The sequence below is a fragment of the Molossus molossus genome, unplaced genomic scaffold (genome assembly GCF_014108415.1).
Source record: "Molossus molossus isolate mMolMol1 unplaced genomic scaffold, mMolMol1.p scaffold_m16_p_2, whole genome shotgun sequence".
In the NCBI taxonomy this organism is placed as follows: domain Eukaryota; kingdom Metazoa; phylum Chordata; class Mammalia; order Chiroptera; family Molossidae; genus Molossus; species Molossus molossus.
In genome coordinates, this window is record NW_023425355.1 from 97,240,977 (window position 1) to 97,262,971 (window position 21,995).

The 21,995-nt window shown below is 47.3% G+C and overlaps 2 protein-coding genes across 2 annotated transcripts in view; one reads left to right on the top strand and one right to left on the bottom strand.

Moving 5' to 3' along the window:
- Nucleotides 1–14,848, top strand: part of FGD1 (FYVE, RhoGEF and PH domain containing 1) — a 44,038-nt gene extending 29,190 nt beyond the window's left edge. The window contains exons 9-18 of the mRNA XM_036271508.1: nt 4,505–4,563; nt 4,696–4,842; nt 5,243–5,335; nt 5,506–5,585; nt 10,758–10,788; nt 11,285–11,386; nt 11,733–11,858; nt 12,033–12,194; nt 13,240–13,383; nt 13,914–14,848. Of these exons, the coding sequence (XP_036127401.1) occupies nt 4,505–4,563; nt 4,696–4,842; nt 5,243–5,335; nt 5,506–5,585; nt 10,758–10,788; nt 11,285–11,386; nt 11,733–11,858; nt 12,033–12,194; nt 13,240–13,383; nt 13,914–14,219 (1,250 nt within the window). The 3' untranslated portion in view covers nt 14,220–14,848. The remainder of the gene's footprint in view (nt 1–4,504; nt 4,564–4,695; nt 4,843–5,242; nt 5,336–5,505; nt 5,586–10,757; nt 10,789–11,284; nt 11,387–11,732; nt 11,859–12,032; nt 12,195–13,239; nt 13,384–13,913) is intronic.
- Nucleotides 14,848–20,094, bottom strand: TSR2 (TSR2 ribosome maturation factor). Its single transcript, XM_036271509.1, has 5 exons — nt 20,002–20,094; nt 19,756–19,846; nt 16,775–16,866; nt 16,038–16,208; nt 14,848–15,799 (listed from the first exon to the last, which is right to left on the bottom strand). The coding sequence occupies exons 1-5, from the start codon at nt 20,083–20,085 to the stop codon at nt 15,665–15,667; spliced, it is 573 nt and encodes a 190-aa protein (XP_036127402.1). The 5' UTR covers nt 20,086–20,094; the 3' UTR covers nt 14,848–15,664.
- Nucleotides 20,095–21,995: the final 1,901 nt, after the last annotated feature.

A 21,995-nucleotide genomic window follows, 5' to 3' on the forward strand; every position in this document is an offset into this window, starting at 1 on the left:
TGAGGTCCCAGTTGTAGATCCCTCACACTGGTTTTCCCAAACTGAGATTCCCAGACTGGGCTTCCAGAGTGGTCTCCCTACCCTGAGCTCTAAGAGTGGGTTCCTACTCAGAGCCCTCAGTCTGAGGTCCCAAAGTGGGTTTCCCCCAAAAGAGTCTCCCAGTTTGATCTCCTTGGCCACCATTCTATAGACTGTATTGCCAAACTGAGCACCCTAGATTACTCCCTCCACTTACTGTCCCTCAGACTAATACTTCTAGCCTGAGCCCAAAAGACTGACACTCAAGATCCATCTCACAGACCAAGAACACTGAGCCCTCAGACTGGATTCCTAGAGTTCCCCGGTGTGAGCCCCAAAGAGAACCCTGAGATTGAGCTGCCCAGACTGAGCTCCAGACTGCATTCTCCCTAGCCCATGTCCCCCAAATTAAGCTACCTATGCCAAACTTCAAGTCTGATCTTCCCAATTTCAACTCCCAGACTGACTTTCCCCAGACTAAGCCGCCCATTTTCTACCTCCGACTTAGATTTATGGATTGAGAGCCCCAGGTTGAGTCCAGCATCTCAATCCAGATCAGTATCTCCCATACTGAGAACTGAGGAAACCTTACTCCCACTGGGATCCCCACAAGAAGCATCCTGTCTCATGTCTCCACTCGGGCCATGAAGTCTACAGAATCACATGTCCACCATTGAAGTTCCAGGGCCAAGTTCTGCAATTTAAAACAATATTTTTTTCTTTATTGATTTTAGAGAGAGAAGAAGGGAGAGGGAAAGAGAGATAGAAACATCGATTGACTGCCTCCTGCATACCCCACCCCCTGGGGATTTGGCCCACAACCTGGGCATGTGCCCTGACAGGGAATCGAACCAGCGACCTCTTGGTGCATGGGTCAATGCTCAACCACTGAGCCACACCGGCTGGGCTGAGTTCTGAAATTTAACTTCCATACTGGATCTGTAGCATAATATTTCCAAACTGAAATTCTCCAAATGAGCTCCCTGGACTGGACCCCCAAAGTGAGCTGCCAGTGTAGCTCCCTAGACTAAGCCCCAGATTGAGTCCCCTTTTCCACCTGCGTGTCCCTGGGCAAGCTGCTCAGTGTCTCAGCCTCTTTTCTGGTACAATGGGGATGATGATGATACCTACCCCAAAGAGCTATCTTGAGGATAAAGGAGATAATCAGGGTAAAGCTTTTAGCACAGTGCCTGGCACATGGTAAAGGCTTAATAAATATCAGCTGTTTTATTACTGAATGCCCTGACTGATGCCCTCCCTATTAAGTACCCCTAAAATCAGCCCCTAAATTGAGTTCACCAAACTTAGGTTCCTGTTTTATACTAATCTCAACCCTATCTGTGTTCCAGAATGAACCTCAGAGCTTGAGCTTGGCTGACTGAGCTCCCCACACTGAGCCCAAAGATGAACCCCCCTCCAAAGAACTCAGTCCAGTTTTCTGACCTTCTCAGAATGAGGATTTCTGAAGGAGAGCCAACCCAATATATGCTCACTAAGTTCCCCAGGCCAAGATCTTAAGCTGATCTCCCTATTTTTTAACCCTTCAGACTAAAATCCCCAAGCAGAGCCCCAGAAAGTATCTCCAGGTCTGAGTCCCAGTGAATCACGTCTGTTTTCCCAGCCTGACTCCCCCACTTTCTACTTCTCAGACTGAATTCTGAGGCCTGGACCCTAGACTGGGCTCCCCAAACCAGGTCAGCTAGAAGTCCTGCCCTGAGCTGCCTACCCTGAGCCCAAGACTAAACTCGAAATAAAGATCCCAGACTACCAAGCCCAGGCCAGTCCCCACCAAAGCCTCCATACCAAGTTCCTACACCAGGCTTTCCAAACTGTGCTCCTTAGCCTAAACCCCCAAATGAATTCCTGGACTGACATCCCCACACTGAACCCCCAGAAAGAGCCTGTGCACCCTGGACTCCTGGAAATGCCAGTCTGTTTCCCACACAAGATATCTCCAGACAGACTTTCTTTTTTTATCCTCACCTGAGGACATTTTTTGTTCAGGTAGAGTGGGAGGGAGAGAGAGGAACAGAGAGAGAGAGAGAAACATCGATGTGAAAGGAACACATCGAGTGGCTGCCACCCGCACAACCGACCAGGGCCGGGGACAAACTGCAACCGAGGTACGCGACCTTAGCAGGAACCGAACCCAGGTCTCTCAGGACCGCAGGCCGACACTCTAACCGCTGAGCCAAACTGGCCAGGGCCAGACAGACTTTCTGATAGCAAAGGCTCTAGTCTGAGTCCAGCAGCCTACACAGCCCTGAGCTTGCATGCCCACAGCTTGCCAGAGTCTTCTTCCTGTCCCCTTCCCTGGGTACCTCCCACCTCTGCCACCTGGCGTGCCCTCTTACCTGGAGATGCAGAATGTGTAGAAGAAAGGGCAACTGAGAGAGTAGCCTCAAGTGGACAACCTAGGGCCACCACCTCTTCTCTCTGAGTCTTAGTTTCCCATTAGGACGAACAGCACAATCACACCTATTGTGCGGACTGAAGGAGCTAATTTATGTAAAGCATTTATTTGAGAGCCCTGGAGAGGGTAGTGGGACCCTAACTCCATCCTAGGAAGCTCCTGACCTACTGCAGGATACCAATGTGAACATGTAAACACACAGTGTGACCAGTAGGAGAGAGTGGAGCTAAGGGGAATGTGGGAACCCAGACAGGGTCCTGAGCCAGCCTGGGAACTCAGGGCAGGCTTACTGGAGGAGGTGAGCTGAATCCAGAAGACTAAGGAGCAGTTGGCCAGGTGATGCAAGTAGAGAGCACTGGAGAGGTCAGCAGAAGCCAGATCACCAAGGGCTTTGAGTGCCAGACTAAACCTTGGGGTCCTTATCCTGTAGGTATTGGGGAGCCATTGGCTGATTTGAGCAGAGGAGTGACAGCCAGCCATGTATGAGTAAGGTTCCTTCGGCAGTTAGGGTGGAAGAGGGGCTGGAGATTGGAGCCTGGCTCCCGAAAGGCCTGAGCTAGGACAGAGGCCACGGATCTTCACTACCAAGACTTGATCATGGCCCTGGCCAGCATTGCTCAGTGGTTAGCGTGCTAGCCTCGCACCAGAGGGTCGTGGGTTTGATTCCCGGTCAAGGGCATGTACCTGGGTTGCAGGTTCGATCCCCAGACCCGGTAAGAGCATGTGTGGGAGGCAACCAATTGATATCTCTTTCTCTCACATAGATGTTTTTCTCTCTCTCCCTCTCCCCCCGACTTCCACTCTCTAAAAATCAATGGAAAAAAAATATCCTCAGGAGAGAATTAAAAAAGAAAAAGACTTGGTCATGGAGGGAGGGCCTCCTGGGAAAGCAAGACTTAGTTTGCCAACCATATGTATACCCTTTTCAGAAGCACCTGTGCTCCTCCATGACAGACATATTTTCCGAGTGGGAAAATCTAGCACCGTACAGACAAGAGTGGGGTGCAGTGTGGCTGGGCCTCGAGCATGGGCAGGATTTGTTAGTGTATGGAAATGTACAGGGACTTATGTCAATTTTTTTTTTCCTTATGATACCTGGTTACTGTAGAAAATAGGGAAATTAAAAGAAAGATGAAAGGTAGAGGGAAAAATCACCTGTGATGTAGCCTCTAGAGAATAAGCACAAGGCACATTTTGACATATTCTTCCTGGTGTTTTTATACACCGATATTTGTGAAATCAAGAATTTTCAGTATATACAAGTTTGTATCCTTCTCTTAAAATATCCTGAGCATTTCCCAAATTATGAAAAGACCTTACATAAGCATCATTTGTAGAGGTTTTTAGTAGACCGTTATATGAATGCACCTTAATTTATTTGACTGAATCCCTACAGTTGGACATTTTTTTTTTTTTTAGTACATGCCCCTAGTGGGAACCGAACCTGGGACTCTGGTCCACAGGCCGATGCTCCAACCGCTGAGCCAAATTGGCCAGGGCCAGTTGGACATTTTTATTTCCAGTTTGACACTGTTGTAAACACCAGTGCAATCAAAGTGTATTTGTACTTAGAACGTGTATTTTCTTAGTATAGTTCTTATCATCAGAATTATTGAGACAAAGAACAGGTTCATCTCTTTGCTGCTTTATATGACTTTCTGATTATAAAAGTAACACATGTTCTTGGTCAAAATTATGAAAAATACAGAGAAATCTAAAGTAGACAATAAAAACCACCCACAGTCCCACCATCCAGAGAAAACTTGTTGAACATGGGTGTTTACTTCCAGTTACATTTGTAACTGTTATTGTTATTTTTAATGCTAATAATAATCCTGTGAGGCTTGCATTTTATTGACTGCCAGCTATTCCATGTATTATGATTCTGCTACTATGCCATTAAGTGAGGCAGTTTCTGGTTTTACTTGATGTTGCTATGGACATCTTTGAGGCTGGTGCTTTCTGGGATGGGGAGGATGTATGCAGGCCCAGAGGAACTATTCAGGAAGCAAAGGAGCCCCCAAGAGCTTCTTCTCTGCTAGTCCTCCACCTGACTTCCCACTCTGTCCACAGAGTCTCTGGAGCTGATAGCCACAGCAGCAGAGCACTCTAACGCTGCCATCCGCAAAATGGTGAGTGGCCCTTCTAGCCCTGCCCTTCCTTGGCCACCCACCTGTGGTGTCTCTGTCCTGGAGGGCTTGTGACTCATGGACATGTGAGGGGAGGCCAGCACCCCAACCCTGCCTTTTGCTGTCTCTTGCCAGGAGCGAATGCACAAGCTGTTGAAAGTATATGAGCTGCTAGGGGGTGAGGAGGACATTGTCAGCCCCACCAAAGAGCTCATAAAAGAAGGCCACATCCTTAAACTGTCAGCGAAGAATGGGACCACTCAAGACCGATACCTCATATTAGTAAGTTCCAGGTGTGGGGTTTCGGGTGAGCCATGCCCCTCATACACATGTTGGCCTGGTACTCACTCAAGACTAAACCTCCTGCTAGTCAGTTTTCCTCCATTGACTCATTGTATTTTCACTACCTACACTAGAAATGTTTTCCCCTCTACTTTACAGATGATGTGATTAATTAAGACTGAGAGACAAGTGACTTGCCCAAGATCACCCAACTAGGAAGCGACACCTCCCATGCCTAGGCTCTTTCCTTGTGACCTTTCTGCCCTTCTCTGGGCTGTTTTCTCCATCTATTGCCTTGAGTCACCAGTAATAAAGCTTCACAAGTCCTATAAGAGTAGGGAGCTGGACAACAGCTCTCCTGGGTCCTCCGCACATACATCCCAAACCTTTTCCTTCCTAGTTCAATGATCGTCTCCTTTACTGCGTGCCCAGGCTGCGACTCCTTGGCCAGAAGTTCAGCGTGCGGGCACGCATTGATGTAGATGGCATGGAGGTAAGACCAAGAGATGGGAAATGGGAACCCGAAACAGGGCCTTGGTGCTGGGAGGTTGTAACAGAGACATTCTGACTTTGACACCAAGATTGTGTGTGCATGTGTGCAAAGGATGAGGGCCCTATGGAACTCAACAGGCCTCCCAAAGCCTCTTTCTCCCTCCATTTCAGCTAAAGGAAAGCTCCAACCTCAATCTGCCTCGGACCTTCCTGGTGTCAGGAAAGCAGCGCTCCCTGGAGCTCCAGGCCAGGTACCTGCCCTGCCTATACCTTCCTTCAGATTTGCTGAGGCCTGCTTTGCCTAGGGCCATGTGTTCCCGCCACCTCCCTAGGAGAGAGATTGTTCCAGAGAAAGGATGGGCGGGCACCTTTCCCCAAAGATACAAGCTTGTTCTGGTCGGTTTAAATAACAACACAAGTAGTTTATTGTAAATTCAGAGATTTAAGAGAAATACCAAATGTAATGCTTGATCCCTGAGGTGAGGCTGGTTTGATAAAAACAGCCCTAAAAGATATTTGCAAGACAATAGAGAAAATCTAAATGTGAACTGAGCTATTGGGGAATTACTGCTAATTTCCTCAGATGCTGGAGTGGTTATATAGAATGGTCTTGTTTTCTGATGATGCATGCTGAGGAGTTAGCATCATATCTGTAATTTATTTTCAAATGATTTATCAACCAAAAATACATATATATACACACACATACATACATTCATATAAAAGATATATATTAATAATATATATGAAGTACATATAGCAAAATATTTTAAAATTTTGCATCTATATAGTGGGTATATATTTAATGTATTTGTGCTATACTGTCTGCTTTTCTGTCTGCTTGAAATATTTCTTTTTAATTTTTTCCCTTTTCATTAAATTTATTGAGGTGACATTGGTTAATAAGATTATGTTTCAAGTATACAATTCTATAATACATCATCTGTACACTGTATTGTGTGTTCACCACCCCAATTTAAGTCTCCTTCGTTTACCATTAATCCCCCCATACCCTCCTCTACCTCCCCAACCCTGGCACTCCCCACACTGTTGTCTGTGTCCATGAGTTTTTATTTATTTTTTTTTAAGAGAGAGAGAGTAGAAAAGAAGGTGGGAGGGAGAGGGGGTAGAGAGAGAGAAACATTAATGTGAGAGAGACACATCAATTGGTTGCCTCCTGCATGCACCCAAATCAGGGCCTGGGATCAAACCTGAAACCCAGATATATGCCCTTGACTGGGAATCAAACCTGTGACCCTTTGGTGCAGGGGCCGAAGCTGTAACCACTAAGCCATATAGGCCAGGGCTTTGAAATTTTTCATAAGAAAAAAATTTAAATAAATTTGACATCCTGGCCGGTTTGGCTCAGCGGTTAGAGCGTCGGCCTCGGTACAGGGAGACCCGGTTCCCGCTAAGGGCACGTACCTCGGTTGCAGTTTGTCCCTGGCCCTGGTTGGGTCGTGCGGGTGGCAGCCACTCGATGTGTCCCTTTCACATGGATGTTTCTCTCTCTCTCTCCCTCCCACTCTATCTGAACAAAAAATGGAAAAATGTCCTCGGGTGAGGAAAATAAATAAATAAAGAAAGAAAGAAAGAAAGAAAGAAATAATGAAATAAATAAATTTGAAAGTAATGCCCAGCCATTTAACAGAGGTTTTTTTCTTAACTATCCTCTACTTGAATGATTATAATAGTAGCCCACATTTAATGAAGATGTACTTGATTTTATGCCAGGCACTGTTTTAACTTAATTTTAACTTCAGCAATGTAAGTGTAAAGTGTTCAGTCCTTAAAACAACCCTTGAAGTAGCTCCTGTTACCATCTACCCCATTTTACAGACAAGGAAACTGAGGCACAGAAAAGATGCACCTTGCCCAAGATCCCACAGCTAGAAAGGAGCAGAGCTGGAATTGGAGCTCATTCTGCTTTCTGAGGGCCCAGGAGATAGGTATCTAGGTCTGGGCCAGAGAACGGATGCAGATGGCTAGATGATCTGCTTCTGACAAGCTGCAAGGAAGTGAGAAATGAGAGTCAGAACCCTCATTGCTGGGACTGCATAGAGGTCGGAGAGAGGGGAATGTGGGCTAGAGGATGTTTGAAACTCCAGGAGGCAGCATCCTGGAGGCCTGCACCAGGAAAGGGGGAACAAAGTCAAGTGGCACATCTCCCAAAGGGCAGGTGTGGGGCCAAGTAGGGCCCAAGAACAACCTGAGTGACAAGCGACATGACTGGGACACATAGCCTGCTGGGAAGATGAGAGAGGGGGCTGCTGAGGGATGCTGGACAAGGAAGGGTGCACTGAGCAGTGGTTTTCCTCCTAGTGGCTGAAGGAAGGTATGGAAGGTTTGCTTTGGAATTGCTTTTACTGCCCTTAAAAATATAAATTTTAGCCCAGCCGGTGTGGCTCACTGGTTGAGCGTCAACCCATGCACCAAGAGGTCACCAGTTCAATTCCCGGTCAGGGCACATGCCCAGGTTGTGGGCCAAATCCCCAGTGGGGGGCATGCAGGAGGCAGCCAGTCGATGTTCTCTCTCATCAATGTTTCTATCTCTCGCTCTCCCTCTCCCTTCCTCTCTCTCTAAAATCAATAAAGAAAAATATTTTTTTAAAAATATATTTTAATGAAAAATTTCAAATATTGGAAAAGTGGAAATACAACACCCATATACCCACTACTTAGACAGCTGGTTCTCAACATTGGTGACAACTTCAGCTGGGGAGCTTTTAAAAAACCTGATGTTTGGGACCAACCCCCAGAGACCCTGATTTAATTTATGTGGGGTGTAGCCTGAACATAGTTTTAACAGCTCCCCAAGTGACATTAATGTGTACAATAGGGTTTTAGAACCACTGACTTAGAAGTCAACAACTATTGACATTTTGCTATATTTATCTTTTACTGAACCATTAAGTAAATTATAGACATAACACTTCATCCCTATGTACTTCAGCATGCATTGCCAAAAACACTATTGTGGCTCTTAAAAAGCAAAAGCAATATTGTCTACTGCAAAGAAATGAGAAAATATAAACAAAAAAGAATTTAAAAAAATACAATCAGAATAAAGTGAAATTCCCTAGATTTGTACCACCTAGAGAGAACCAGTGCTGATGTATTGGCAGATCCCCTTTGAGCCTTGTCTGTTCACGTGTGTGTGTGTGTGTGTATACACACATAAAGACACAAAGTTTTCTTTCTGTATTTTATTATGAAAAATTTCCAAAATACAGAAAATTTTAAAGAATTGTACAGTGAACATCCATAAACCTACTGTATAGATTCTGCAAATCTATCCTTTTTTTTTTTTTCTTTTTATCCTCGCCCGAGGACATTTTTCCATTTTTTGTTGAAACATCGATGTGAAGGGACACATCGAGTGGCTGCCACCCGCACGACCAACCAGGGCCGGGGACAAACTGCAACCGAAGTACGTGCCCTTAGCGGGAACCGAACCCGGGTCTCTCCGGACCGCAGGCCGACGCTCTAACCTCTAACCGCTGAGCCAAACTGGCCAGGGCTGCAAATCTATCCTTTTATTCATCCACTGATCCATCTGATTTTTTTTTTTTTTTTTTTTTTATCCTCACCCGAGGACATTTTTCCATTTTTTTGTACAGATAGAGTGGGAGGGAGAGATAGGAAGAGAGAGAGAGAGGGAAACATCGATGTGAAAGGGACACATCGAGTGGCTGCCACCCGCACGGCCAACCAGGGCCGGGGACAAACTGCAACCGAGGTACATGCCCTTAGCGGGAACCGAACCCGGGTCTCTCCGGACCGCAGGCCAATGCTCTAACCGCTGAGCCAAACCGGCCAGGGCCCATCTGATTTTTTTTAATGCATTTCAAAGCCAGTTGCTATACCTCACTCCTAAAGACTTTGGTGTGCATATAATCAACTGAAGTTCAATATTTGTTTTAGGTCCCCTCCTATTCTTGAGGCAAAATTTTCAAACAGTGAAATGCATAGGCCTTAAGTGTACCATAGATGAGTTTTGACAAATGTAAACACTCGTTTTAAACAAAAATGGAATGCTATGTATTTTACATGTTGTTTTCATTTAACACATAAACAGCTCTGTACTTCATTCATGTTGTGAATGTGATGTACCATAGAGTAGTGATGTACTTTTTTTATTGTATTTTTTAATGCATTAAGCCTTTTATTTATTATTTATTATCCTCACTCCAAGGACATTTTTTTTTTTTTGCATTTATCTTCAGATAGAGCGGGAGGGAGAGGGGGAGAAAGAGAGAGAGAAACATCGATGCAAGAGAGACACATCAAGTGGTTGCCACCCATACGACCCCAACCGGGGTCAGAGACAAAATGCAACCGAGGTACATGCCCTTATGCAGGAACTGAACCCGGGACTCTCTGGTCCGTGGGCCGACGCTCTAACAGCTGAGCCAAACCAGCCAGGGTGTGATGTACCTTTTAAAAAAAATTTTTTTTAACCTGATTCCCTATTGTAAGACCCTTAGGCTGCTTCCAATTTTTCTGTAGAATAAAGAGCATTGCAGTGGACATACCTGTAGCTAAATACTGGCTCACACCCCTGATTTTTCATGAAGTAGTTCTAAGGATATAGTCAGAGTTTCATACTAGAAAAATACTTTTGATGTCTGGAATGTGGATATGGGAGGGCATTAGAAAATATCAGGAGGGAATCAGCCAAGAGGCTGGGTCCGATTCCTAGTGAGCACTTGATGGGGCTGCAACCAGGGTAGAGGCCTTGGAAACTGCAGGGCAGACAGGAGAGTCTAGGAAGAAAGGCCAAAGGAAGAAGAAATTCACACAAATTGAGCATCTAGTATACCACAGATTATGCTGGGCACATACACATCAACTCAGCTACTGCTCAAAACAAGCCAGACTAGTAATTATCGTCTCCATTTTACAAGTGAAGGACAATAAACTGCCCTCATTTCTCAAACTCGATATTCCAGCAAGAGGGAACTATTAGAGTTTCTTGCATGTTGATCCTCTTACACACACCTCACCTTTACTCCTCTACCTGGCGCTTCCTTGAGGAATCCCTTCCTTAGCAGCTCCCCCCCAAACTCCAGGCTGGGGAAGGTCTCCTCTTCTGGACTCCTCAGCCCAATTTTCACTGTCACAGCACTAATACCCCTGTATTGTCCCTGTCTCCCCCCACCCCCACTCCAGACCACTAGCTCCTTGAGGGTAGCATCCTCTCTAGGGCCCAAGTTCCTAACACTGAGTCTGGAAGGTATTAGTAACTACTGAATAAATAAGCTCAAACAGATTAAATGATGTGGCTAAGGTCACATGAGTTATAAGTGAAGGAGTAGAGGGTCAAACCCAGGTCTGTCTGACTCCAAAACACCTGCTCTTTACCACTTCAGTTGCTTTTGCTTGGCCTGCCTAACCCAACATCTTTCTTTTTTGCCCCCAAGGACTGAGGAGGAGAAGAAAGACTGGGTCCAGGTAACATCTAAGGCGGCTTTGTGGTAGGGGGCTGGAGGAGTATTAACAGGTCTTCCAGGGGTTGGTGAACTCTCCCCTAAAACTCATATCTGACCAGTATGGGCCTGGACAGCAAACTTTCCCATCGCCTTTGTACAGATAAGCTCACTGAGGTCCAGAGGTTAAGCAGAAACTCAAATTCTTCCTTTAGAGACCTGGCTCCTCTGAGGGTATAAGCCCAGTGAGTTAAGCCCTATAAAAACCTTATGCCCAGACAGTGGCTAGGAAGGCCTTCTGAGGATTTTCAGCCACTGATCCCCCTCCCCCATTTCACAAATATAAGAACTGAGACCTGGATACAGGAAGGACTTGCTCAAGGTTATATACCTATCAAGGGGCAGAGCTGTGCCTAGAACCCAGGCTGACCTCAGGCTAGGTTACAGGAAAGTGAGGTGAGGGTAGAAATGGGTGGGTTGTGAGGTGATCTGACCTCTTATGTATTATTCCTCCTCCCCAGGCCATCAACTCCACCCTTCTGAAGCATGAACAGACGCTGGAGACCTTCAAACTGTTGAACTCAACAAATAGGGAAGATGAAGACACACCCCCTAACTCTCCAGTAAGAGTCCCCACCCCGCTCCCTCACCACTGGGCCTCCAAGTCCCCACCTTACCTGGAGATGCTTCTCTCCCCTTCCCAGAGAGGAAAGACCAGAGAGGCAGTGCATGACTTCAGAAGCGCAGTCTTCTGTTGGTAGGGCTGCAGAGAAATCACTGGGGAAATACAGGCCTAAAAAGTAGAAGTGACTTGAGTGAGGTAGGGATAGAGCCAGGACTCAAGGGCAGGTCTTCTGAATGTGTCTGCTGCCTCCCAGTGATGATCCAAGCCTTGGGGCAGAGGCACGGGATGGCGGAACTGGGCTGGGGAGTAGCTGTCTCTGACCTGGGACCTGGCCCTCTCTCCAGAATGTGGACCTTGGGAAGCGGGCACCTACACCCATCCGAGAAAAGGAAGTCACCATGTGCATGCGCTGCCAGGAACCCTTCAATTCCATCACCAAGCGCAGGCACCACTGCAAGGCCTGCGGGCACGTGAGTGTTGGGAGATGGGCGGAGCTACGGTGGGGTCAGGCTGGCAGCCTGGAGGCCCACTTCTGAGAGGGCATGGTGCAAGTGGGGAAAGGCCAAGAGTCCACTGTGGGAGTTGGTACACCAAAGGGGAAGGCCTTCTGGAATCAGGCATCTCTTGCCCACTTGCCACTCCAGGTGGTTTGTGGGAAGTGCTCCGAGTTCCGGGCCCGCCTCATCTATGACAACAACCGCTCCAACCGTGTGTGCACTGACTGCTACGTGGCCTTGCATGGGGTGCCTGGGAGTAGCCCAGCCTGCAGCCAGCATACACCCCAGCGCCGGAGGTCCATCCTGGAGGTAAGAGCCAGGCCTATGACCACTAACCCTCACACACCAACCACATGAGCCCCAGCCACCCATCCAGTGTGACTGAGGCCTAGGTATCTCTGAAACCATATGGTGTCATGTGTATCCACTGAACAAGTGACCCAGGCTTGCAGTGAGTAAAATGAATGCAACAGGGAATGAAAGCCAATGCTTTAGACATTTAATCTTCACAGTAACGAATCTATCCATGCATTACTGTCCCTATTTCACAAATGAGGAAACAGGCCCATGGAGGTTATTTACTGAAGTTACACAACCAGTAAGTGGCAGAGCTTGCATGTGTTTTTAATTAACATATTATCTTTTCTTATTACAAAGTAGGATATGTGCACTGAAGAAAAATAGACAATATAAACAAAAAATAATAAAAACACCCTATTTCTTCTACCCACTAGATTACCACTAACACTTATGCTTCCTATCTTTCTAGGCGCGTGCACATTTTGGTTTTGTTTCTTAACCAAATCGAGGTATTTATTTTATTTAACATTTAAAGAACTCTTACTCTGTGCCAGGCACTATTCTAAGCGCTTTGCTTCTATTAATTCATTTAATCCTTAGGATAGCTCTGTATGCTTTCCTTCCAAGTCAATACATTTTCACCTAGAGCTGGGATTCTGAGCCAGTCTGCTTTACCTAACCCCCTCCCCTTAACCACAATGCCAAGTTGCCTCTTGCTGAGTATAGGGAATGGATATGTGATGAACAATGAAAAAAAGTGAGGTAGAAATGCATAAATGACTTGAGGAATAAATAGACTGATGGAAGAATGCCTGACTGGCATTTAGGTGCCCCTTCTGAGAGCTGTACACCCCTCCCACCAACTCTTAGAGGTAGCAGCCATGGCCTGTCTGACTCACTGGGGACACTGGGCAAATCATTACTGCCACTTGAGTTTCAGCATCCTCATCTTAAGTATGGGCATAGCAATACCTACACTAACGGGTGTTGGATCCTAGAGGAGCCAGGCTAGGCCTTCCATCAACATTGATGCCCTCTATGTCTCTGGCCACAGAAACAGGCCTCAGTGGCTGCGGAGAACAGCGTCATCTGCAGCTTCCTGCACTACATGGAGAAGGGCGGGAAAGGCTGGCACAAGGCATGGTTCGTGGTCCCTGAGAATGAACCCTTGGTGCTGTACATCTATGGAGCCCCTCAGGTATGCATCCTTCGGGTCTTTTCAGCCACCTGGCAAAACCAGGCTGCCCCCTTCCCCTTCAGTCCTTGATCTCTTCTTGTCCTTGGGGGATTGGGTGCGCTTAAGCGGAAATCAGAACACCCACTCTTGTGAGACAAAAACTGGCTAGAAACAAGGAGTGACTATGGGCCAATGTATGTAGGCAAAAGTGGAGTGAGTTGGGGGAAGGTGCTAGCATCCTGGAGGAAACCAGAGTGGAGATGGGGTACTGCCAATCCAATAAGGATGGGGAAGAACATGTAAAGGGCAACAGCCTAGACAAAGGCCTGAAAACATTATTTGGTATACACTAAGGAGACTAGCCCAGCTGGTTTGGGGAGGAGGAAACGGGTATTTGAACCCAGCCTGCGTCCGAGCCCCAGACATTTCCCTGTTGCTGTTGGTGGAGCCTGGGAAGGTTCTTGAGCAGGGGAAGGAAAAGATGGGGTTAGCAGATTAAAAACCAGTGAGAAGTCCAGCCCATGGTGACCCTGGCTCTGTCTGTTCCCCAGGATGTGAAAGCCCAGCGCAGCCTGCCCCTCATTGGCTTTGAGGTGGGGCCTCCTGAGGCAGGGGAGCGGCCTGACAGACGGCACGTCTTCAAGATCACCCAGAGCCACCTGAGCTGGTACTTCAGCCCTGAGACAGAAGAGCTGCAGCGGCGCTGGATGGCCGTGCTCGGCCGGGCAGGCCGCGGGGACACCTTCTGCCCAGGGCCCACACTGTCTGAGGACAGGGAGATGGAGGAGGCACAGGTGGCAGCTTCAGGAGCCACTGCTGAACCCTCTGAAGCCCCCCAGACCCGAGACAAGACCTAGAGGGTTTGGGGGGAACTGGGGCCCCCTGCCCCCCCACTCTAGCTGCCCATGTCCAGTTGGGGGCCCCAGCCCCCTCCCTCCCAGCTCAATCAATACTTGAACTCCCATCATGGGCACTTTCGATCCTGAATGCTGGGTCTTGGGTTTTTTAATTCATCTTTTCACAAAACGTGGGCTTTTAAAAGAAATATTCCTACAGTGATGTTAATTTTTTTTAATGCCTGTCCCCAGGGAGGGTGGGAGCTGTTGCTAGACCTGCCTGAACTAGGCTGGTTTTCCCCCATATCCTCAGTACCCTACAGATCCTGCCTCCACCCAATTTCCCCAAAAGCACCAGAGGCAGGAGACCTGGATTCAAGTGCCAGTTCTTCCACTGAGTCCATGGCCGAGGCCCACCCTTGCCCCTCATCCAGTGTTTCACATGTATGATGCTAGGTGGGGCAGTGACCAGGTCCTTCCTGCCTCTCCATGGCTTACAGCTTCTACCCAGCCCCAAAGCTACCCAGTATTTTATCGTCCAGACCCATGGCAGGGCCACCGGGCAGGACAGGGGAACAGGGGGAAGAATAATGGATACTTGGTTTTGTTTTGTTTTTTAAAGAAAAATACAGTTTATTTCAGGATTACAGAAACTTTCAGAGCACTGCTGTGCTCCATTCATCCGTTTGTTTGTCCAAAGTACCAGACTGCTAGGGTGGGCCCAGAATCTGCTCCCTTGCTGAGCTCTGAATCTCAGCTCCCAGAAGGCTGATTCCAAGGCTACTTACAACAGGTCAAGCAACAGATTAAACATGAAGGTATTATTTATTTAAGTCTTAAGCCTCATCCCTGGACTTGGATAGAACCGGATGAAGTTTGGAAAAAGATTGGAGGAAACAAATCAAAGCCCAGGTTCCCCAAGTTCACCACCTTGTAAGGTCTTAGACTTCCTGAAGGAACCCAGGGCTGGAGGCTGGGCTGCATGACTGATGTGTTCCTGGTAGGTTCCAATTTCTGGACAGGGGTACAGAGCCGCTACTGCTGCGTGTGTGTGCGCGCACGTGTGCATACGTGTACACGGGAAGTGGGAGAGGTAGCACAGCTACTTTCGTTCACAGAGTCAATGAATCTCAGTTGCACGTTCATCTCACCATTCCTGACCCAACAGGGGTATTGGTTCTGCTGGTCCTCTCCCTTCATAAATCTACCTGCCCGCTGTCAACCAGCATTCAGCTTCTCCAACCACACCCACAACCACTCATCCTTCTATCTTCACACTGACTACACCCAAGGCACTGCTGGGAAACCAGGCCTCATCATTCAGATAGTAACTTACAGGCCAAGGACCCTAGGGCTCTTCTTCCCCTGGAGGAAGCTAGACAGGGGAATAGGGAGAGGGTGGAGTTGGGATAACCAGTCCAAAGGTCCACAGTTCTCCAAAAACATCTCAAAACAAACAGGCCCACTCATTTCTTTCTTCGGACAATGGTCCAGCCATCCTCCACTATATCTTCTTCCTTAATAGTCTGGGAGTCTGCACCAGAGGGTTCAGGCTGGGGGCAGACTCCATCGGTAGCTGCCCCATCATTCATAGCTGTGACCTGGAGGAAAAATACAAGAGAGAGCTAAATACAATGCCTCCTAGCTGTGGCCATTGGGAGATCCAGGCTCTCCTCCCAGCTTATCAAGGATTGGCTGTGTGACCTTAGGAAAGTTCCTTGCCCTCTCTGGATAATACAACCGCTACCACCCCACCCCCATCAGTTCCCTATGAAACTAGCTGACCTCCCAGAAAATTGAAAATATCTACATCTCTCCACCCAAGGGCATCCCTTTCACCTCCATCTCCTCCACGCTGTCCGCATCATCCTCATCTGTCTCTCTGGCTGTGTTAAGTGCGGTGGCTCTAACCCTGCACTTTCTTTGGGTGATGTGGGAGGCCATCTCCTTCAGAGTGGCCCCATCACCCCTCTGGAAGTGGTGGAACATGGTCTTCAGCTGCTGGCTCACCTACCAAGAAAACATTCAACCAGCTTGGATTTTCTAGAGAACCTACAACACAACAGCCCATGTTTGCAGCAAGACTGGGGAAGGGTTTGGAATATTCCAAAAGAGAAGGGGGCTCTTTCCTCCCCCAAGTAGTTCACTAATGAAGGAACCACAAATGAAGAGCTCAGGTAAAGGCCTAAAGAACTGAAGGGGGCTCTTGGCAGGGAAGGCACTAAAACTGGGTTTGAAAGGTGGAAGCTGTAAAAAGGAAGGCGCCAGGAGCGGGAGTGATGTTAACCAGAGCAGGGGTGAAAATGTACCTGGCCCGGCCTGCCCTTGGGATGGGGGTGAGAAGCAGATCTGATCTGGCTGAGAAGAATGTCTCAAGAGAAAAGAGAACAGGCAGGGTTTGGAAAGACCTTGGAAAACTAGACTTTTCCATTAGGCAACAGGGAGTCATAAAAGGTTCTTGTGCAAGACTCAAGAAAAGAATGGTTAGAGCCAAGAGTCTTAGCCTAAAATAAGACACTTGGGGAAAAGAAAGACTGCAGGCAAGGAGATGGCACTTGTGTCCATGACATGCTCACCTGGGGCAGACTCCCGTCCTCCACAACTGTATCAAACTCGTTGGTCATGAGCTCCCCAAGGAAGTCCTCCACCTCATCTAGCTCCAAGTCAGCTGAGTAGGAAAGGACAGGGCCCTTTGGTCAAAGACCAGCCAACTTCATCACTCCTGCTTGCTATTCTTCAATACCTACTTGCTGGGTCCACATCTGGTTGGTAGGTAAGGGTCCAAACAGCAAGCCTTTTATTCACTGAAGTCAGCGGTGGGAAACCTTTTTTCTGCCAAGGGCCATTTGGATATTTATAACATCATTCACAGGCCATACAAAATCATCAACTAAAAATTATCTTGCTATATTTGGTCAGGCTAATTCGGTGAGGCATGTGATGTCAGCTGGTATTGATTTCACGGGCCTTATTCAGCCCACGGGCCAGACTTTCCCTACCCCTGGCTGAAGTGCTCTGCATTCCAGGTTTGAACGTTACTTTTTTTTAAAATGGAGAGGCCCGCCCTAGCTGGTTTGGCTCAGCAGTTAGAGCACTGGCCCTTGGACCAAAGGGTCAAAGGTTTGATTCCTGTTCAAGGCCACGTACCTGAGTTGCAGGTTCGATCCGCAGCCCAGTTGGGGTTGTGCAGGAGGCAACTGATCGATCACATCGATGTTTCTCTCCCTCCCTCCATTCCTTCCACTCTATCTAAAAATCAATGGAAAAATATCCTCAGGTGAGGATTAATAAAAATAAAATAAGCCCTGGCCGGTTTGGCTCAGCGGTTAGAGCGTCCGCCTGCGGTCCAGAGAGACCCGGGTTCGGTTCCCGCTAAGGGCATGTACCTTGGTTGCAGTTTGTCCCCGGCCCTGGTTGGTCGTGCGGGTGGCAGCCACTCGATGTGTCCCTTTCACATCGATGTTTCCCTCTCTCTCTCTTCCTCTCTCTCCCTCCCACTCTGTCTGTGCAAAAAATGGAAAAATGTCCTCGGGTGAGGATAAAAAAAAAATAAAATAAAAAAAATAAAATGGAGAGACTCTTCATAACTGTGGCTCCACTGATACAGGAGGCCACAGACCAATGAGATAGGTAAGAAAAAATGGATAGAAGTACTTGCAATGATGAAATAACATAGCCTTGACATCAACATCTATTGTGTGACTTTGGCTAAGCCTCTCTCTCTGGGCTTCCATTACCTTAATGGGCCCATCCTCTTTTTCTGAATTGAAGAATTACTCTCAAGAAAATCTTCCACAAAGTTTCTCAATTTCTCTTCCCTCTGGAAGACCTCATTCACCTCCCCCTGGCTTTCCCAACCACTCTAACCTAATATCCTCCAAATCTGTCTCCAACCCAGACTGTTTCACCTGTTTCACAGGTGCTTCAGACAGTCCATATCTAAAGCCAGACTCCTCATCACCTTATCCTCCAAACCTACTTATCCTCCAGGGTTCCTCTGTACCATGAAAGGCACGTAATTCACCAGGCCACTCATACCAGAAACCTGCCTCCTATTCCTTCCCCCTCTACAGCCAATCTCCAAGTCCCTAATCCACCCCTTCTTTTCCATGATTATCACCACAGCCTTAGTTCAGGCCTCATCACTTTCTACACACAGCCTCCTTAACTGTCTTTTCCTCTCCAGTCCGTGCTCCATACTGATTACTTTCTGAGCTTTCTAGCCAGTAAATCCCATCCTATTACCTTAGAATCTGCCAATGAATTTTTGTCCCCTACTACGGTGTTCATATTGTGCTTTTGAGAAATAATTGTCCTGCTGGGTTTTAAAGGAATCTATTGTAGAAATCTAATGGAAAACAAAGGTAAACAGGCTTCTTTTTAGTAGTTCGCATCCAAGCCTTTACTATGTTAATGATTATTGTGACTTTTAAGTAGCAGCTGAAGAAAAGAGCTTTTCTTACGTAATTTGACTGGACACCATTTTTCTTCATTAAACATGTAGCAGAACTACTCTTCCATAGCATGCATTTTGGTAAACACTGGCCTTAAGGACAAAAATCAAAGGGTTGTAAGGCCTTCCGCATCCTACCCTTTTCCTGGGCCACCCCATCCCCCAGCTTCACTCTGCTACTCCTCTCCTCCACACACCACACACACTCTTACTCCAATACTGAGCACCCTATCACTTTCCAAATATAACACATAATCTCCTCATACCACAGAACTTATTGAAGTGTTGCTCTCCCTGCCTCCACCACGTAGTTAACTCCTTCTCATCCCTTAAGATTCAGCTCAATCACCACCAAAGCAGCCTCCTCCCAAGTCTCATGTTACCCAAGCACCCTGAGATCCTCTTTAATAGAACACCTGTATGTAAATGCCTGTTTACTTATCTGGATCTCTCACTACATGGTAAACTTCCTTGAGAGAAAGGTCTCTGCCTAATGTCATCTCCAAGACTAAAACACTGAATGAAGAATTTTGTAAAAATCATACTATGGACAAGGCCCTCTGCAGGGTCCCTTATTCTTATATGACCCTCAAGACACATCAAAGGTGTAGATTACAGTTGTTCAAATAGCCAAATGTGGTTACTGAACACTTAAAATGTGGCTAGGCCAAACTGAGATTTGCTAAAACTGCGAAATACTCAGAATTTGGAAATTTAATGCTAAAAAACGGTTAAAATAACTGCAGAGAAAAAAAAAAAACTTTAAGTAACATGATGTCACTCGCATTATTTCTATTGGACAGCACTGAGGTGGCTACTTCCACACCCATTTTAGGAATTAGAAAACTAAGTCTCAGGGTGGTAAAATTACTTGCCCAGTGTGATACCATGAGTGATACCGCCCGTGAGGCACCTAAACTCAGGATGCCGACCCCAAAGCCTGTATTCATTCCACCTCGCCCTCAGGTACCCATTGCTCAAGAGGAAGTGCAGCGTCTCACCACTCGCGTCTGGCTCCCCACCCTCCGCCGCCGCCGCCGCCTCCGCTCACCCCACGTGCCCCCACCCCCCACACACAGACCGCAGCACCTCACGAGCACTCACCATTGCGGAAGAAGTACTCCTCCACGGCACCTCCCAGCCACTCGGCCTTCTCCTGGCTGTGCACACCCCCGAAGCCATTCTCCACGGCGATCTGCGAACACAGGCCCAAGCCGACCACGTCAGCCCGAGCGCCCGCTCGAGGTGGCGCAGGAGTTCGCCGCTTTTGCCGTCGAGCCGCAAGCGCCAGTCCCGGCCAACCCCTAACCTGCTCCAGGCTGTACCCATTCCCCGCCCGGCCCCACTCACCTGCAGGGCGGGCCAGGCCTCCAGCGCCGCGCGCACGCCAGCTCCGAAGAGGGCTCTCAAACCTTCCCCGGCACCCGCCATCATCTGGCCTCGGAGCACGTGACGCCCCGGGGAGCCAATCGCTCCTCAGCACGGCCCAGGCAGAAGGAGTCGAAAGCCGAGCCTGAGAACGCGGAGTCCTCTTTCCGCTGACCTGGCAGCAAGACTAGAGCAATAGAAAAGTCTGTCAGAGCAGCGAGGGCACCGCTGCAGTTACCGCTCGCAGAGATTCAATCAAAGGAAGCCAGAGTGGAGTGTGCGGGGACCATGGGTTCGGAACCCCTGCGCTTCCGGCCGTGTGTATGCCGCAGAAAAGATGTGGGGAGCCCTGGTGGGGCAGCTCAGTTGGTTAGAACGTCGCCCCCATATGGCGAAGATTGTGTGTTCCATCCTGGTCAGGGCTCATACAAGTACCAACCAATGAATATGCATACATTAGTGGAACAACAAGTTGATGTTTCTCTCTATATAGAATAAATTAAATAAATAAATAAATAAATAAATAAATAAATAAATAAATAAATAAATAAATAAGAAGGATCTCAAATTAATAACCTAACCTTCCACCTTAGGAAACTAGAAAAAGAACAAAATAATTGCAAAGCAAGCAGAAAGAAGGAAATAAAAATTGGAGAAGAAATAAATGGAATAGAAAAACAAAAAACAAAAAAAACAATGAAACCAAAAGTTGTTTATTTGAAAAGATCAACAAAATTGGCAAACCTTTAGCTAGATTGGCTGAGAGAGAGAGAGAGAGAGAAAGCTCAACTTACTGAAATCAGGAATGAAGGAGGTGACATCACTACTGACTAGACAAAAAAAAGGCCACATTGGTCCAGCCGGTGTGGCTCAGTGGTTGAGTGTCCACCCATGCACCAGGAGGTCACTGGTTCAGTTCCCAGTCAGAGCACATACCCGGGTTGTGAGCCAAATCCCAATTGGAGGGCATGCAGGAAGTGGGCAGTCGATCTCTCTCATGGATGTTTCTGGCTCTCTCTCCTTCTTCCTCTCTCTCTAAAATCAATAAAGAAAAAAACAAAGACCACATTGTATGATACCATTTATATGAACTGTACAGAACAGGCAAATCTGTAGAGACAGAAAATAAATTAGTGGTTACCCAGGGCTTGGCGGGGCAGGGGTCTGACTCTTAAGGGGTACAAGATTTTTGGGGGGGTGATGAAAATATTCTAAAATGACATGTGGAAGCCCTGGCCAGTTTGGCTCAGCAGTTAGAGCGTCGGCCTGTGGACCAGAGAGTCCTGGGTTTGGTTCCCACTAAGGGCACGTACCTCCTCAGTTGCAGTTTGTCCCCGCCCTAACTGGGGTCCTGTGGGTGGCAACCACTCAAGGTGTCTCTCTCCCATCGATGTTTCTCTCTCTCTCTCTTCCCCCCTCTCTCCCTCCTGCTTTATCTGAAGATAAATTAAAAAATGTCCTCGGGTGAGGATTAAAAAAATAAAATAAAATAAAATTACATGTGGTGATGGTTGCTGTAGGAGCTGAGTCCCTCGCCCCCCAACTCATATGTTAGAGTCATAACCCCAATACCTCAGAATGTAGAAATGTATTCAGAGATAGAGCCTTTAAAGAGATAATTAAGATAAAATGAGGCCTCATGGGTACATCCTAATCCAATGACTGGTGTGCTTGTAAGAAGAAGAAATTAGGACACAGAGAGAGACACACCAGACACGTGCATGCATGGAGAGGTGACCATGTGAACACAGAGAGAAAGTGCACATCTACATGCCAAGCTGAAAGGCCTTAGAAGAAACCAAACCTGCCAACACCTTAATATTGCACCTCTAGCTTCTAGACTTTAGAGAAAATAAATTTGTGTTGTTAAAGCCACCAGAATGTAGTATTTTGTTATGGCAGCCCTAGCAAACTAATACAATTGCACAACTCTGTGAGCATATTAAAAACCATTGAATTGTACACTTCAAATGAGT